Source organism: Lissotriton helveticus, chromosome 4_1, assembly GCF_964261635.1.
Source record: "Lissotriton helveticus chromosome 4_1, aLisHel1.1, whole genome shotgun sequence".
Classification (NCBI taxonomy): domain Eukaryota; kingdom Metazoa; phylum Chordata; class Amphibia; order Caudata; family Salamandridae; genus Lissotriton; species Lissotriton helveticus.
The window spans coordinates 2,044,574,130-2,044,593,404 of record NC_136063.1 but is presented as its reverse complement, the minus strand read 5'-3'; the positions used below and the strand labels follow the sequence as shown (position 1 = coordinate 2,044,593,404).

The 19,275-nt window shown below is 44.8% G+C and overlaps 1 protein-coding gene across 1 annotated transcript; it reads right to left on the bottom strand.

Moving 5' to 3' along the window:
• Positions 1–6,480: 6,480 nt before the first annotated feature.
• SOWAHD (sosondowah ankyrin repeat domain family member D) lies at positions 6,481–16,578 on the bottom strand. The gene is made up of 2 exons (XM_078688705.1): positions 16,359–16,578; positions 6,481–10,064 (listed from the first exon to the last, which is right to left on the bottom strand). Exon 2 carries the CDS (start codon positions 9,968–9,970, stop codon positions 8,732–8,734), a length of 1,239 nt encoding a protein of 412 aa, XP_078544831.1. The 5' UTR covers positions 9,971–10,064; positions 16,359–16,578; the 3' UTR covers positions 6,481–8,731.
• Positions 16,579–19,275: the final 2,697 nt, after the last annotated feature.

Here is a 19,275-nt window from a genome sequence, read left to right as displayed (position 1 = left end):
ATGAGATCAATCTGACTCAACTTGCCTGACTGTAACATGGCAGCCTATCCTCATTCCATTTCCTATCCTGCCACCCTCGTATTCTACACCCACCCATCTCTGGACTCAATGACCTTCAGTCACTTACTGATCTTCACACTAAGCCGGCTGAACACGAATCCCGTGGCCGATTCCCGGTGGAGCTGCTCTGACAGCTATAGGGGAGAGTGGCTCTGGCACACCGCTATGGCCGTCACCTACCCAGCTGAACTTGGGACATATGTCTCGTCAGTTTCTCTGCTGCTGTCTCCTTCCTGTGGTTTTCCAACTCTGCTTGGTCTTTTTTTGGGTCTTTATTTTTTTGTTCGCTATTAACTCCTCTCTTGTCCTGTCTCCTGAATCTGTGAACCTACCTCTGACCGTGAAGACCTAGTTTTTTGACCAATGCCTGGAGGAGCTACTTGATAGCTAAAGAGGAGATGGACTGTGGACTACCCCTTCAGCCGTCACCTACCCATCCGGTCTTTGGACAGAACTTACTTTGTCTCTCCGTTGTATTCTCCCTCCTACCCCTTTACACCACCCCCTTTCTCCTTTATGCTCCATTTATCCCTCCTCTTTGCTCTTTAATTGTTTTCTCGATGAGACCTAGCTATTTGGCTGATGTCAAGTGGAGCTACCCGATAACTAAAGAGGAAATGGGCTGTGGACTTCCCCTCGGCTGTCACCTACCCAGCCGGACTTTGGGCAGACTCTCCTTCGTCTCTCCATCCTATCTACGTCCAACCCCTTTACCCCACCCCTTTACCCCTCTAAGCTCCATTTATTTTGTCTTCTACTCTCTTGAAATGTTTTTCTAGTAACTGATGTAACGTGTAATTTATGTAATTTTGTAATTTCTGCGGAACCTTATGTAAAGCGCTGATACCTCCGGGTCTAGCCAGCGCTATATAAAACTCTCAAAATACATAAATAAGTATTGCTCCACCGCTGCTAATTGTACTAGTTCTGGTAGTCTTAAACCCACTTCATGACTCTGTAATCCACTACCATATATTTATTGCATCTTTATCTAACTCTTAAAGATTCCTGCCCTTCCCTTTGTGACTTTTTTTACGGCTTTCTCTTTCTCCTTCTTTCCCCTTTGTGTGTTTTCCCTCTGTTGCTCTCAGTAAATCTCTGATAAGGAAAAATAAGTGTCAGGCCCCAAAAATGAGTGCCGGTAGGCCCACCAGCAACCACTGCGCCAAATTAAGTACTGGAGGTGTTTATGCACGGGGTGAAGTGAAGAGATAAGAGGGTGACAGAGTCAGGTGAAAAATTTGATAAACCAACTGCAAGTTAAATATGAAGATTTGGAGGGGAAGTTCAATAGAAGTAACTTAAGAACTGCAAGATGCTTAAAGGCACCACCCTGGGAAATAAGTATGTCACTCACCCTGGTGACTCTAGTAAACATTGGGGCATATTAGCTAGAACCTCGTTAAAATTATCGCCATTTTAGCGGCAGGAAACTGCAGCTAAAACAGCGATAATGGGCTTGCTAATATGCGTTATAGAATTCCAATAGAAGCCCCGGTTAGATGTCCTGCACATCTGACCTTGGCTTCTATTGGAATTCTATAACACATATTAGCAAGCCCATTATCGTTGTTTTAGCTGCAGTTTCCTGCAGCTAAAACGGCGATAATTTTAACGAGGTTCTTGCTAATATGCCCGATAGTCCTTCAACACCACCACCTTCTGACTTGTCTTTTCCAGTACAGGAACGAGGTGGAGTCTTTTGTCAAAGCATCTGGGAAGTTTGAGTCCACACACAGCCCCACCCATGACTGTCCTCGCAAGCTCATCCTCACACCAGACTGGTGCTAATAGCTGAAACAAGATACTACTACTCTAGACAACCCTGAGGCATATGATCTTACAAAGAAGACCTGTGGACTTCTTCCACTGAGCCCTGAGCAAGGTCCAGATAGGATGTGCCAATAGGAGTGAACTGTGCCGGCTACAATAATTTTTATATGGGTTATGGTGGAATTGTCTCTGTTGATCAATTAAGGAGTTCGATATCATTGCACCAGTGTACTTTATCATTAATGGAACTAAAATACTGAATAGATATGACAACCATGATTTCAGGCAAAGGCTGCTTATCGATTTTTCGGAATCAACATTTTCAGTTACCCTTTTGGTTTCTTCGCCCCAGTCACCCAACTGAATGCACAAGGCCACACAGTGGGGAGGTGGTTGGACCATAGAAGGTAATTCTAGAAGGACAGTGTGGTACTATGAGTTTGATAGACATTTTGGTAATTTAATTTTATTCCTACAACTCAATTCCTGCTCCTCTCTTCTTATACATTGAACGATTTCTTAGCAGAAGGGCTGCCTGTATCTCCAACAATGAGGTCAGCTAAAGATATTCTTGAACATTAACTTACCTAGTACCATTTCTGGTGCTTATCCCCAAGCATGGGGCTTCCTAAAAAGCATGGGGTGCACCCCATGACACTGTATGATCACATGTACTTGTGATCTACACTATATTGGCATGACCACCAGGAAGGTCAATACACGGATGGTGGAACACCGTAGTAATTTCAGGTGTAAACACTCCAATACAAAAATGACCACACATTTTCTGGAGAAGGGACATACCCCTAATGACATGCGGTGGGTAGTTTTGGAAATACAACAGCCACACACAGACATGGAGAAAAAACTGCTAGAGAAAGAACAACGTTGGGTTTTTAAACTCCGTTCTCATATTGTGGGTTTGAACGATGACATCCCTTGGGGACAATTCACATAATAAGAATACGGAACTTGGTGATTAAAAACAGTAATTCGCATTGACTTATCCCAAAAAAAACAACATACAGTAAATAGTACTTAGAGCTAATTGTTGGAGTTGTTTAAATTGCCCTGACGGATAATTCCCATGAATCCCGACCTTTTTATACTTTTTTTTTTTTTTTAAATATTGTGGCAAATCGCTTGATAATAACAATGAATCATAGAAGTATGCCCAAAATTAACTGAATACAATAATGGTCATCCCAATAAAGAAATATCTGTTCTCCAAAATTGCTAAAGTGTACTGAATAAACCTAAGATGGCCGCCAACATTGATCGCGTTTACTCGACGCGCTCTAGCCCTCGATAGAGCGCTACGTGCAATGCGGAAGTAACCGGGCAAGCTGAGTTCTTAAAACTAACCCGGTCTCCCCGGTCCAACAACATTCAGACCGAGGAGGCGCGAGTAGGTGCTAAAGAGGGAGGTATCCTGTTAGCAAGTAAGTGTAATGAAACAAGTGTTTGGCAAATGAAGTGCCGTCTGTTACCGCTCTGCGGGCTGATCGACAAGCGCACAACCTTGCAGGTCATAAGAAACAAGACAAACAGATGAATTATCCGCCCTGTTTCCATCTCTCTCTTTTTAGATTGCTGGGATACTGAACCCCTTCGAGTCCATGGGGCGCAATTAGGTCCCACTACATGTATGTAAATATGTATGAGTGTGAGAGCAAGGTGAGTGTTTGGTTTTCTCACAGCAAGGTGTCTATCACGTTTTTATGCATGAAAACTACCACGTTTTATGCATGAAAACAATCAAGTTTTTTATACATGAAAACGTCCTGTTGAGGACCACGGGAAATGGAATTATTTTTTTCCTCGTGCAATCCAATATGTGTTTATGTGTGTTCATGTTGGGGATAACACCCCTTGACTTTTCAAGTTGTTCTTTGTCTTACAGGAACCTCGTGATTCAATTGAATACGTAGGTACTACATGCATGCACTAATGTCGATTGCAGCATTTTATTAAAAAGCTCATTGCCGCGTTTAAGGAGTGGCGAACACAGGGCTGGTCCCTGTGTAGTCCCGAAGAAGTGCTTGGGGGATGCACGAAACATGTTGACAGGAGTTGATAGGTACACCTTGACACATTGCGTTTAGGGGTCCTAGTATTTCCATCCCATATTTTAATGTTACCACCTGGAAGCAGGAATAAAGTTTATTGAAACCTCACTAGGCAGGTATTTTTAAACCAATCACTTAGACCACTCCACTATCACACCCGCACCACACATAGTCAAACTATAAGTGCTCCTACGTAGTTCGCCAGTCGCAGCACGCCCCAGTCCGTAGAGGACTGGGATGGCCCCTATGATGAAGCATGTCACCATGGGGCAACCCTGGTGAGTGAGGGGACACCAAGAAAAAGAGCAATTCTCTTTTTCCATCTACTATACCTACCAGTCCAACCCCAATGAGTGTTGTGAATGGAATTATAGTGATCGGCTAGGCTTTTTGATTTCTGTTCTCAGGAATCTTCTGTTGACTACAGTATTTGGAGGGTGAGCCTATGCCCTTTCCTCCCTCTACCTCCCTTCCCTTTTGTACTACTGCCTTGCACAGCACATGAATAGGATTGTGCCTGAAAACCCACCAGCTGCCATGCTCCGCACAACATATACATGGATCTATCGCTTTGAGTTACGTTTCAAGATGCGTAAAACACACCAGGTGAACGGTGAACTAAGATGTCCCTTTGGTCACAAGCGGGCAGAATTTCTGCATTTGAGCTAAAACTGGAGCTTGACTCTGTATGTCAAAGCCTGGGATGGTGCTGCATGAATCGACCTCAGTGCTATAAGTGGCCATATGAGATACAACTAACAAAATGTGATATATAGGGAACATTTAACCAGTAGAGTGGGAAGATGTCTTATAGTTGCAGACGTGTCACTTAAGGCTCTGTCCTGCACTGATTGTGGACCTCATCCGTCTCCAGTGTAAAGAGGACCGCCCAGTCATATGTTCAACTATAGTGCTGCAGATTGTGTTAGAAGAGACGAGTTAAGCCATTCTTGTCTGCAGTGGTAATCATCAGGTCACGTTCTTAGAGGTAGTGTCAGCAGGCTGTCATGTCAAGCTCAGATGATGCAATGCTGCCTAAAGACATTCAATCCGTCTTTGAACCCTAAGTCCTCTTTGGAACTGATGGGCAACTTCTTTTCATCTGATCGGATTAAATGCCTCCATATTTCAACTTGGGCCCACGTGCAGCTTGGTAATCATGAGCAGCAGTCAGCTTGAATAAGGTATGAGGCAATGGTCTAAAGCAGGGCAGAGTGCAAGGCCCCCAGCTTTTCTCTTACCTGCAGGATCTTCCTGGTGCCCCCTGACATCTTGGTGTCTTACGCTGGTACACTGGAAGTATGCCATTTTGTTGCCATGGCATTTTCCACTTAATTATTAATTTACTAAACGTGTTGTATATTCCACCATCTGCTGCACAATTTGCACATTTTAACCAAAAAAAATGTCTTTAGTTGAAACAGATCAAAAGTTAACTTTAAGTTGATATTAAAAGCACATGAGACTCCCCACAGTTAAAGGCTGTACGTTGAAAGCATTCTTTTTTTGGCGTGTTACTCATGGAATTGCAGTATCTGAATTATTTATGATAGGGGCAGAGGCTGGTACCACCTTCCCCTCACCCAGGGCATTAAAAGGTAATTTAAAGAGAACCATAATGGGTGTGATCTGTGCCATGGCACACCCATCCTTGTGGTGAGCCCAAGGTCTGTAGTTCATACTCTGGGTCAACACGGTAAAGAGAGTGGGTCAGGATCAGTCAACGGGTCTAGTTTTGCTGAATGAATCAGTGGGAGGCACGCATGAAGGGAAACTCTCTCCGGTCCCGATTACTTCCGGATCAACCAATGTGAGTGCAGCTGTCCACGTTCAAATCAACCAATGAGATTGCAGCCCTCCATGTTCAAATCAACCAATAGGAGAGCAGCCAGTGGCTCTGTCTGCGCGAGGTCTGGCAGTGTATGAGAGAGGTCTAATGTGGCAATGGCACCACTGCCTGTGTTGTGGGAGCAACAACATTCTTGAAATAAAAACATGTGCGTGTCGCTCACAGTTCGCAATGCTGCTACAGCAACACTTTCTTTACAGGACAAGTGTACAACTGTTTGGCCACTGCACGGTCAATTGAATCCTAAATGCAAGCATTACAAATCTCAGAGCAATGACATTTTTTCATGCTGATTCCTACTCAAAATATGCACCAGTTGTCTCTTTGTACTTCTTCATAAGCTTTGTCTCTCTTTTTTTTACTACAGACTTGTGTCTTCCTTGGAACCTCTACCTCTAATTCTCTCTGCCCACCTCATCTACTCTGTACGGGATTTCCTACCAATGTTAAGGATATATCACTAACATTTTAACTAGAACTTCTCCATTGTACACAACAGTCTAGAGGTCTGTAATGTAGTATGGACCTTGTGACCGCATTCGAGAGAAATATTGGAAAGAGTGTGCATGCTACTGTCAGACAGGTCTATCTGATAATTAGTTGAAGCATATTCAAGTGGTAGCCCTCCCTCTACCTTTGAGCTGGACGTTTTACAAATTATATTATTTTTTCAGTTAGGAAACGCAACTCTTTGACATGTGTTTCTGCAATATGAGACTTCTGCAAAACTGTTGTAGCACAAATAGATTTATTCTTCCATTACAAAAAATCAAATACGTGTTTTCCCCCTGAGAGGCCGCAAGAAATATACAGTATGTTAGAATTACTAACCCCGGATGGACCGCTGGTTCAGGAAACATGAGGGTTTAGCTGAGGAGTCAAGATAGGCTTTCTAAATTGTTCACTTCCTCCAGAAACTTGAGCATTTCCCATTAAAACTCAACTCTAAACCAGGCCCCGGATCACTTGTTAGCACCAAAAGGGTCACTAAAATGACGGTATTCAGAAAAGACAAGTAAAAGTGCTATAGACACTTCATATGGACATCTAACAAAATAGATGCGTGCTAACCCAGACCGCTGTTCCCTACTGAGGAGCAGGGATGCCTGCACTCCATTTACTCCATCCTTATTAAGTGCAGGTACCCCGAGTCGACAGGACAGGCCCATTTAGAGTAATGAGAAGAATCAAATAATGGAAGCAAACTCAATGCTGGCAGAGTGAGTGTTGGTGGGTTTAGTGATGGTCAACCTTTCAGTGCTCGCCCCTCAAAAAGGCTTCCTAATGCCCCAGAAAGTGCCGTCGAGTGCAGAGGGAGTGCATTTTTGACCAATGTACTTAATCATTTTGGTTAATACACAATTTCATCTACATATTAATAGAAATAAAGAGCTCAAGAGGGAATTATTGTTCTACAAGTCACAAAGTTGCATCAAACCATACTATTCTGTGTGGGTAGATCTTGTGGCCAAACATCAACAGTGCCCAATATTGTCATTGTGGTCATATACGCTGGTGAGGACCCACAACTATCGATAATTGCGTGATGCCCAACAGAGAGCATTGGCTTGAACTAGTCTTGTGAGCAGGAGCAATGCCTGGTGCATGAACTCCTATGGGACTGACGTCTATGCCAGATCTACTGCACATTGTGTGCTGCACAGTACTATCTAGATAGGGTGCACCAGTGTTGGGCAATTTAGTACTATCATTTCCACCATCCGTTAGGCCCCAAACTGACCCCTACTAAATATTACCTTTGTATTGGTAAATTTCTATGAACACATTTTTGCATCTGCATGTTGGTTCAAAGCATGCTGCAAAATTACACCACCAGTGATGCATAACTGCTCGACAAAGGTGCATTTTTTTTTATTACAGCCCCATTTCGTGTGTTATTTATCACGCTGTAGTCTAAAGAGGGAATTTATACGAGCTGCAAACTACAAGGGGTGGACAGTGGACTCATTAAATTATCGTTGCTCATTTATCAATATGAAAAACAGCACATTTATTTATAAGACCTTGCTTCCTTTTCTTTTATGATCACAGCAGTGGAAGCCCCTTCTCATTCCCTTGTGAATGCCTCATGAACAACAAGAGATTGTCAAAATAAGCAATAGGAAATCCTTCTTCTAAAGAGGTGTAAAAAGTAAAATGCTCAGTCTGTGGGGGGAAAACCCGCTCTACAGTGGCGACGAATGTGCAAAAATGTGCACAAGCTCCCCACTCAATACAAGTATGACTCAATTGAGTTTTTCTTTCTTTTTCGTTGGCACACATATTGTTTAGTTTGAATGCAGGGTCTGATTTCACCTGTAAATACACGGGAAAAGACACACTTCCATGAACCTTCCACTCATCCACATGGATGGTACAGCAGGACAGTGCACCCTATGTCAACTTTCTTAATTAATACCTCAAACTGTGCTTTTCCTCCAGTGACCAATTCATTGATATGCCCTATACTTCAAATGACCATTACTTCTTCCTGGCCGTAACTACAACTGACCAATACTTCGACTTGCCCATTAACTCACTTAATCATGCTTTGATCTGCCCGTTACGTCAACAGAACATCACTTCGACCTTCACATTACTTCCACTGATCATTACCATGGCAAGGTCATTACTTCAACTGCTCGTTGCATCGACTTGCCCATTACTTCAACAGATTATTACTTCAACATGACCATTAACTGGCAGATCAAGAACTTTGCAATGTCCAGCTTAAAAGATTCAATCAGAGTTTGAGAGCGCTGGGACTCATTTTGCAAACATGTGATGTGTGGAGAAGGATAATGGCCCATGCTTAAGCCACATGCATGTAGCATGGCTGTGTGCAGAAGTCAATTTCTGAGTATAATAGCAGTTTGTCATGGTACATAATTCTCAACTGAGATATCCCGAAAAGTGCTGTCCAGTGTGCTTCATTGGTTCGAAAGGAGGACAAATGGTCATGGCCAGGCCTTAGAACAGTTCACCAATCTGAAGAAAGATAGAGCCGGACACGCCTGAAGAGGTTCATGAACGGAGAGATGGTGGCAGGCAGCCCACTTTTCTCTGGCCGGCCTGCGTCCACCTCATCCATACGTGGTGCTCTCTTCGAGGCTCGCTTGGAAGAGCGGCTGTTGTTGTTCTTGTTGAGGAAGGCCAAGTTGGCCACCTCTTCTTCCTCCTGGGCCCCGGAGAGCTCCTTGATTTGGGGTGAGGCGTTGGTTCGCAGGTACTGCCAGGCCTTGCGTCCGTTGTGGTCTCTGAGGTGCACGTCTGCGCCAAAAGCCCCCACCAGCACCTTTATGAGCATCTCGTGGCCCTGCATGGCCGCAATGTGCAAGGGCGTGAGGCCGCCGCTGGCCCGGGCGTTGATGTCCACCGGTAGGCCTTGCGCTTCGGAAAACTGCATCAGCTGGATCAAGTCTTCGTGCTTGCCGTGTTTGGCCAACCAGTGGATGGCCGAGAAGCCTGTCACGAAGTCCCTCACGTAGAGGAGGCTGGGGTCAGAGGTGAGCGGTCCATAGATGCTGTCATACTGCCCCTCTGCTGCCGTCAGCATCCATTCATGCTCCAATGGGTCCAGGGCCAACGGGGCGTAGGCAGAAAAATCTTCAGAGCCCAAAGACCAAGGATGTTGTGAGTAGGAGTCCTCCGGGGCGGCTGCCCCCTCAGGGCATGGAGGGGCGCCCTGATTCTGCGCCTGCCACGTTGGTCGTCTGTCTGGGCCCCCACACTGGTCCCCAGGTCCTGCCTCGCCTGTCCCGGGGGCGCCGAGCTCCTTCCTGTCTGTGGGGACCGCGATGCTGTTCCTCTGCGAGGGTATACTCCACATGCCCCCCAGGGGCAAGGCCCCCGCGCCGCCCTGAGAAGCCTCCTTCAGAAGGCGCAGGCGCCTGCTGCTCATGCTGCCGCCGGGAGAGGGCATCCTACCGCCGGGGGCCACCTGCGGCCCCGGATCCCCCGTCCAGGAAGGTGGCAGGCTCTCCCGGTGCCACCGCGCCGAGGGCCTGTGCGCCTCCGTGAGGCTCCTGAGCTGAGACCTCCGCGCCCGGCTGGACTCTGGGGACGGCTGCGGCGACCACCGGGCCTGGCGAGCGTCCGCAGGCGGCCCGCGGGCCTGAGACTTACGCTCCCAGCTGGCCTTTGCGGCGGGGCCCGGCTCCGCTGCTTCCACGGGTCCTCCTGCGGGCTCTGCCCGCCGCGCAGCCTCCTCCGCGGCCATAGCACTCTCCAACCGGGGTCAGGGTGAAGGGCAACCAGGCTCGGCACTGATCCCCGGGCGCGGAGAGGCATGCCCTGCTCCGGCCTCCTCCAGCCTGCAGAGGGAACATTCAAAGAGGAACAAACAAAGTTTAGTTTCCGTGGAACTCTTTCACAATCCACATTCACACTGGTCACACTGTGTACACTCAGTAACAGCACGTTTGCATTCACCACATGTTTACTTTTAGCACTAGAGGTGGATGAGCCACTGAAATCTCGAGCCTGAAGCTTGGCTCTGGCTCGGCTCGAGTTCCTTTTGGAACCTCGAGCCCATGAAGAGCATGTGGTTTCTGCCGGTCTCCCTCCATGTAACCTGATGTGGTGGTTAAGGGCAGAGCTGTCAACCCTGGAACTGGGGAACTAGGTTCGAGCCTTAGTGTCGGCTAAACATGCTTTGATTCTGTTGGAATCACTTAGCTAACCTATAAATAATGAATGGTAACTTAACTTATGCTCCAATATCTTTGGGTCGAGTTCGACCTATATAAAAGAGATAAAAAACAAAGCCTTACCATAAGGAAAGACAAATAAATACCCAGCTACAGGCTAATTTGTACAAAGTGAAACCAAAAATCTTGGATACATCGTAGTGTCCCTGCTTAAATTGTGTGATCTAAGGCAGATATTTTATTTCACCAAAACTCTTTTTTTTATTATCCCGTATGAAAGCACTTTTAAATATACAAGTTCAGAATGCCAGCTGTACAAAACCTAGTGTGTTTGATTTAATGGACTATAATGTTACTGTATAATAATCTCAGCCTTGTACTAGGTTTATATGACAACTGTTTTGCCTTATTAGTACACTAATATTCATGTTTAAAAACGATCATTTTTAATGCTTACTGCTCAGTGCAGTGCTATAATGCAGTGGTTCCCAAACTGTGGTCCTTGGACCCCAGGGGTCCATGACATATTCCTAGGGGTTCTACAGGCAGCAGTTTTAAAAGCACTACAAAGTTTCTCGTATAATCAGCAGTTTTCGGGCAACAATAAAGTGTCAAGAGAACTCCAGTGATTAATGTACCTGCTGGAAAGAAATCAGAGTTTTGTACAGTGGAACCTGCGACTCATCTAAGGTAGTGCAGAGGGTTATTCTGCCTTCTGCAAAGAACGTGCACTACTCATTTCAAAAACAGTATTTTATGGGCATAGCTCAGTGGGTTACTGCTTTTTTCACAGCGATTCTGTTGTTACTGTGCAGTTCATAAGTTGCAATTGTAATCTAGCACAGTGAGCTATGAACTGCCATCAAAGAGCTGCTTGCAAACTGTATTACACAAGTTAGTAAATTATGTTTTTCTTCCCTAGTCTTTCATTATCCTGATGCTGCTAAATAAAAGTACGTTTGGGTAGAAATACATTCTTATTATTGAAGTCAATGCCAACCATTGTGTTATGTTCTGAAACCTGAGTTTGTGTTTCTCCAGTCCAAGCACTCTTAAAAAATGCCTACCAGTATGGATGACGTGAATCCTTCACCTTGCAGTCCCCTCTGCCTTACGTAAAATGTTCTATATACTGATTTACACACATATGATTCATTGTCTCTGTATGTGTGTGATGTAAAGTGCTCTGACACCCTACACTGGTATGAGAGGTGCTATAAAACTAATGAAATACATGTGAGAGAGGGGCTATGGAGAGATAAGAGGCACTGTTAGAGGTTTATAATGAGGGAATCATTGAAGAGCCCCAACAAATGTTGTTGTATCCTGGTGCACAGTCAGGTATTCAATCACTATGCTTTAAAAACAATTCAATTTCTAATGACAAATGTGTTGTAGAATGCACTATTTTCCCCTCATTTTCTTGGGGGGAGCGACCACCAAAGCCCCCTTTGTAGCGGTCAGGTTCACTTGCTGCACTTGGTGTGCACCATACAGGGACTGGTCTGACAACATTTGCCAGGGCTGCTTTGGGTTTCCAGTACGGCCCTGGCAGGAGCAGGAGCCTCATACCATGAAATAAAAGCAAACATTGAAAAGTTAGTGCAGAGATGCAGCACCAACCTTCCTATTAGAATGTTTACATTTTTGTAAATGTGTTCATTTCAATATAAAATAATAAAATCTTTGGTAATTCGAATATTTGTTTGGTGTGCACTTGTTTGTGTATTTTTTGTGAATGACTGTTTTGGTGTTTGAAATGTAAATGGTATAAATTGCTTGGGGGTCCCCGGCTTCCAGTAGTAACTCAATGGGGCTCCTCTGAAGTCAAAAGTTTGGGAACCACTGCTATAATGTGATGTATTAATGTCAAGGCTTAGACATGTTAAGTAAACTTTTTTGAATTTTGAATAAACTTTATCATAATTTATGTGATGTTTGTTGTATGATTTATATAGCAAACATTTTCAGGGCTCGACTCGTACATGGGCACTCAAATCTGAGCCTGACCCTTGGCTTGGCTCTGCTCACCCCATTAATTAGTTGGCTCGCCCCCCTCTAGTGTTATGGCCAGAGCTGCAGACTATGGAACTCGGGAACCAGGTTCAAGTCTAGGCGTGTGCTCAACATCATGTGATTTGCAGAATGCACTAAGAGGTCAAAACAAAGCCTTAACATAAGGAAAGACAAATAAATACCCATTTACTGGCTGATTTGTACAGACTGAAACCAGAAAACATGGATAAATCACAGCTTCCCTGCTTAAATTGTTTGATCTTAGGCCAATATTTTATTTCACCAAAACTTTTTTGCCTTTATTATCATGTATGGAAAGACTTTCGAATACGTTTTTTAGACTACCAGTTGTACAAAAATATCACTTTTAATAACTACTTCTCAGGGCAGTGCTATAATGTGCCGCAATATTGTCACAGATTTCCCATGTTAGAGAAAAACACTTTTTTAAACGTTGAACAGCCATTATCGTTTTGTATGTGGCTTGTTGTACGATTTGCATAACACATATTTTCATGGCTTGCGCCCAGGGGGAACAGCCTTTACAACGCGGCCATTACCACGCGCTGCCATTACTACGCTGCTTTTACAACGCAAGTCGTTTCAACAACTTGCGCTGGAGGGCGCTGTTGGACAAGGAATAGTTAAATTTTCTATTCCAACACCTTCCCTACTGTAACGTGGGCTGGAGCTGGAATAGAAAATTAAACTATTCCACTATCCAGCGCTTATAGCGCAAGTCGTTGTAACGACTTGCGTTGTAAAAACAGCGTTGTAATGGCACGCGTGGTAATAGCCCACGTTGTGCTGACATACAACCGTGCCCAGTCTCTAAGATTTGAGCTTTGTTCTGGCTTGGCTTTCCCTGTTTATTTTTTGGCTTGTCCACCTCTGCTCAATACCCATTTAAAGCCACAGGTGCGTTTACACATGTATATTCACCCATCTATGTACACTCGGTAACAGTACGCCAAGCACTTCCTGACAGACACGTATATGCACATGCATGTAGTAAACATTTTACATAGCCTCAATGCACGTTTACTGCCACATTGCATGTTTACATTCACCATATCAGTACTCTTGGTAACAGCATGTCAATCATTCACTGACATGCACAAGGTTTATTCCAACACACAGTAACTAGACACATGCAATGTTAGTCACAATCAGCAGTGGGTAGTGCAGGTAAGCGCGGTGGGGTGGATGTCGACAGACAACCGAATAGGACTTATTTATTTAATTAATTTACCCTATTCCATTGTCTGTCGACATCCCCCACGTTCTCCTCCATCACGCTTACCTGCACCAGCCGCTGCTGGTCACGATAAACATTGTAACCAGTGCAAATGAACGTTTACTGCCACAGTGCACGTTTACATTCACCATATCTATACACTCGGTGATAGCGCTCCACACATTCACCCCAGTACAAAGATCTGGGCCTAAATCCATTGTTTTTTTTGCTCACCATGCCATTCCAGTTTGGACCCAGCCATATGCAAATCAGTCTTGACCCTGCACAGGCAGTTCGGGCTGGACTGTTCCCATGAGGCACAGGGGCAAGACTGATTTGCATATGGCCAGGTCTAAACTGGCGTAGCATGGTGAGCAAAATAATGATAGATTTAACCCAGATCTCTTGACTGGGGGTTGAATGTTTTGATTTGTTCTGCATTCCATCCATCACTTGTGTTTCTTTTGATACATTCACCAACAGGCCCAAAATGTGCATCAACAAACAGTAACTAAAGGAATGTGCTGAAACTCACATTAAACATTTAAAACTGTACAAATAAATTTCTACAGGGAAAATGCATTTATACATAATCACATACACCTCCAGGACACACATTCAATCTCTGACACATATACACCTACATACAGTAACTTAATGAATGTGATGACAGTCACAATTTATCAAATACAAAATGATACGCTAACAGCATGTCAAGCATTTAATGGCACCTACACACAAGCAAACATTTCAGCCTGTCCAGATACACGTTTACAGCAACACTAGATATTTGCAGTCACACAATGGATGTGTACAGTCGCACTATCTGTATAACCGCATCGCTGCGGCGGCACTTTCCGCTGTGCGCTGCAATTTTGAAATTACCGCGTTACATGACGAGCTCAGCTCGTCATGAGCGTACGGCAGGTAACGCTCATGACGAGCTGAGCTCGTCATCAGCGTGGAAGGTGTTAATTGGTAACAACACACAATACACACAGTAACTGAACAAATGTACTAATAGTAATTTAAACCCTTATAGTCTCGAAGCATGAATAGTTTTAGACACATAATACACACACTCCCACCAGCAGCCTGTAGCGCAGCCACTAACAGGCTTCATTTGCAGACATGCATACAAGCAATGTACTGATTGCCGCAACGCACATTTTGAAGAGTCCCAACACACATTAGAGTCCCAGTACACTTGTACGGGAAACATCTTTTACAACGCAACTTTTACCACGCAGTGCTATTACAACGCAGGATTTACAACAAAAACCATTACAACGCATTGCGCTGGGGGGCGCTCTAGGATAGGGAATAGATTTAATTTACTATCCAACACCTTCCCTAGTGTCCACGGGGACTGGAGTTGGAATAGTAAATTAAACTATTCACTATCCAGCACCCCTAAGCGCTATGCGTTGTAAAGGTTTGCGTTGTAATACTTGCGTTGTAAAAGCATGCGTTGTAAAAGTATGCGTTGTTATGTCATACATCCCACTTGTACACCCAGTAAAAGCACGCTAAGCATTTACCTACAAGCAGAAAATATACAAATATACACACAGTAAGTTTAACACATTATGCACTAATGGACACAGCAAGCTCTTACAGTCAACATACACATGAAATACATCCGCAATGCATGCTCATAGCCACAATACACATCTACAGCCCCAAAACAGGTGGCAAATAATCACATTTCCAGTCACAATGCACATCTATAAAGACCCAGTACCATTTAGAGCAGTGTTTCCCAAACTGTGGTTCGTGACCCACTGGGAGTTCCTAAAGTGAATTATGTGAACAATGTAGGATGTTTTTTTTTTTCAATACACAACAAAATGTAAATACCTGTAAAGGAACTGTATACATCCAGCGGATAGCTAAGCAGAAATGAAGCATTTGTTTGTAGTTCTGAAGTGTGGTGGTTACAGAGATTTTTACAGGACCAAAACAAACCAAGACACTTACTTGGTGATGCATAAATAATTAAATATTCACAGAAACCCGATTTCCATACATTATCATTTGTGTGCTATATCGTTTTATCAGTAAAACGATATTTCTATGCAAATGTAGTGACTGTGTACTGGAAGTATGCTCTCTGAAAATGACAATGCAGTACCACATGATGCTTTAATTACATTCAAAAATCGCCCGCCTGATGTCCATAAAAGGTAGGTGGGTTGCAAAAGTTTGTTGTTTTATAAAGTGAGTTGTGGTTCTAAAAAGTTTGGGAAACACTGATTGAGAACTCTTTAATTGCAACCAGAATACATTTAAAAACCAGTGCGTCACATTTTCAGACTGTCACAATGTATCTTTAAACCCGCATTAAGAGGCACCGTCCAAAAAACATTCACAATCAGTATTACCATTTTACAGTAAAAAACAAAACAACATATAAAACACTGACACATTTACAGCCACAACATGTAGCCACTTCACACATGCATTACCACAGCACACTTTCTCAAACACTAGAATTGAACAGACAGACACAATACCTGTATACAACTTAAATATGCGCAACATATTATTCAAACACTACAGTTGTACGGACAGTCACAATACACATGCACAGACACGATACCTGTACACAACTAAAATAAGCACCAAACGCCCTCACAATAGAGGTACAGTCGCCACAAGCGCTTACAAATGGGACACAGAAGTCATTTGCAAGAGGCACACACCTGCCAACCTTGAGAGGCCCTTCACCTGGCAGGGCAGGCACCCTGGAGGAGCAGGAACTGTCGCCCTGCTGGACAGGGCCACGCCAGCACACCGCCCAGTGGAGAAACGCACTTTTCGCGCTGACGCCGCGTTGCTGACAACAGAGCGCCCGCAGACGGTGTGTTTGCCCACTGTGTGTTGGCAGACTGGTCCCTCTCGCGGCAGCTGCCCGTCCTGCCTGTGCACACAGAGGTGCAGCCGGTCCCTCGCTGCGCCACCCGCCCCCCGTGAGTCCCGGGCGCTGGCACCGGCCCCGCCCACTCCCCTTTGCCCTAACGTCTTTCCTCCACTTTCCGCCTAACAGGTTGCAGAAAGAATGCGCTGCGGGCAGGGAGACTGCCGGGCTCGCGGTGAATAATTCAGCAGGTGTGTGGAGAGCGTCACCGGGACCTTTGTCCTCGAGCCCTGCGGAATGGGCTCGCGCTGCGCCGGGACGTGACTGGCCTCCCTCCCCGTGGCAGCGGCACGCGTAGAGCCTGCCAGCGAGGCTGCTGAGGGCACCCCAGTGCCAGGGCAGCCTGGGCAGCCTGGGGGCACCGAGGCGTACCTGAGGGCGGGGGGGGGGGGGGGGGGGGGGGGGCGTGTGGCCCATGACATTCCGTCGGTCTTTGCTCCCGCATGGAAAATGTCGTGATATTATAGTAGTATGTTGCAACTTTTATTTTCCGACTTGGACGCACAAATACATTCAAGTTCAGTTGTATTGAAGGTCACTTAAAACCATATAATAACAGGGCGTGGCTTGCGCGCCGCTGTGATATGGCGGGTCGCGCTTGAGCTCCGGGGAGAGTTGGTCCCGTCGAGCGCTTATCTCCGTCTCTTCTTGCCCTCCTGACCGGGAAAACCACACAACAAAAGCGGAACGTGTGCGGACCTCCATGACGCTGTTTTTCCGCGGTTTGTAATCTCGGAACTATGACTTTGGCTTCATTCCTCACAGGCGCCCGCATTCCTGAGGAGCGGCCGCCATTTTACCGCGTCTGATGTTCCGGGCGTCTGATGTTCTGGACAGCTGGCTTCTGAGGCGCCGCCGCGGATACAAGTTAGCAGTCTTCAGTGTCTGAATGAGGGTTTCTTCACACGCTGTCTATTATGGTAACATTCAGGCTTTTTCTTTTTTCTAATGTTACTCTATTGCTGCTTGGCTGGGTTTGAAGCTGCTCACAGTTTTTTTTTTTTTATTATTTTATTATTTATTTATTTTTTTCTTCATTGGCTCAGTGAGAAGTTTCTATTGCTTCCTTGAAGGGGTCTCACGCCTATCTCTGCTCATACCTGATCCGCTAGATTTGCGTAGCGTGTTTTGAGCGTGAACTGCCTCTTTTTTTGTTTTTTTCTCCACTGTACCTGAATATTTTGAGTGTCTTTGGTGCTATTCTCTACTCCAGGGGTCTTTTGATAGCCTTCTGCTACCACTCTGTCAATATGAATCGATCCATGAACACCAAAGACTCTAAGGACCAGGGCGCATCTTTGAAAAGACTTAAGTCAGTCTCTCCGTCTCCTGAATCTCCACAGGCGGACAATTCTTCCACATTGGACACCATTTTGGCGCGCCTCAATGAGGTTCACGATATTGCGCAGTCCACTAAAACTAACACTGACTTACTTCAAGTGGAAGTGTCTGCTATCAGGAATGAGTTTAAAGCCCTTTCTCTACGTGTATCAACGGCTGAAACACGGATCAGCTCTGCAGAGGATGGTATCCACAAGCAATCTAGGTCCCTCTCTCAAATGGAGCGCTCTATGGCGGCGCTGCGCAGAGACCTCACGGAGCAGGAGGACCGTAACAGGAGATCTAATCTGCGTATTTTTGGTATGCCGGAAGACTCAGAGAAAACATCCTCCTCCATGATTGAGTTCTTATCTAAGTGGATTCCGGATACGCTTCAATTATCTTTCCTCAGAGATTTTGAGATTGAAAGAGCACACCGTGTTCCAACGTTCCGTTCTAAAGCAGCTACCCAGCCAAGAGCAATTATTTTTAAGCCTTTACGGCATCAACACACTGAGATGATTTTGTCTCATATGCGCAAGATTAAGCAACTCATTTGGGAGGGCCATCGCATATCTATTTCCCAAGACTTTGCTAGAGACACGGTCATACGACGGAAAGGTTTCTTGAATCTTCGAAAACGTCTCACTGACTTGGGTATCCCTTTTTCCTTTTCTGGTCCGTCCAAGTTTCGCATTACATATAAAGGGCGTTCCAGAATCTTCGACGAACCGGCGGACTTGGCAACGTTCTTGGATAACCAGGAGGAAATAGAGATGGAAATTCAAAGATCAACTTCACAGGCTCATGGTGCCTCAGGGACCTGATTTGTTGTTTTCTCTACTTCTGGTTGTATCTTTTTTTCTGGATGGTTACCTCCTCTTTTTTCTCCAGCCATGTTTCCATGTTAATCTAATCCTCTGCTATTGTTCGTCCTATTTCTTTTCTCCTTTCCATACTATTCTGTAAGTGCTCCTTCTTTCTCGTATCCTGCCTTTCCGTCTTTTTCTTTTTCTCTTCTTTTTCTTTCGAAAAAACTTTTTTTAGATCCTTTAAATTTTTTCTTCTTTTTCTTTTACCCGTCTTCTCTGCTCTCGTTAGTTTTTTGTACCTCTTTTTCTGTTCCCTTTTTATTGCTCCTATCTATTTTTCTTACGGCGTGTCTCACTTATATTGTTGCTGTTACCATTTACAGACTACCTGCATTTTTATAGATATTGGTGGCAGATTTATTGTCTATCAATTAAGTATTGTTGCTTCTTTCACTAGCTTTTTGTATTACATTTGCATTATTCTATGGTTCATTGTAGTATGGTTGTGTAGATTTCTCCTTCTTCTTTCTGCTCTTCTGCATCTTCCCTCTCTGTCTCTTCCTCGTTTCT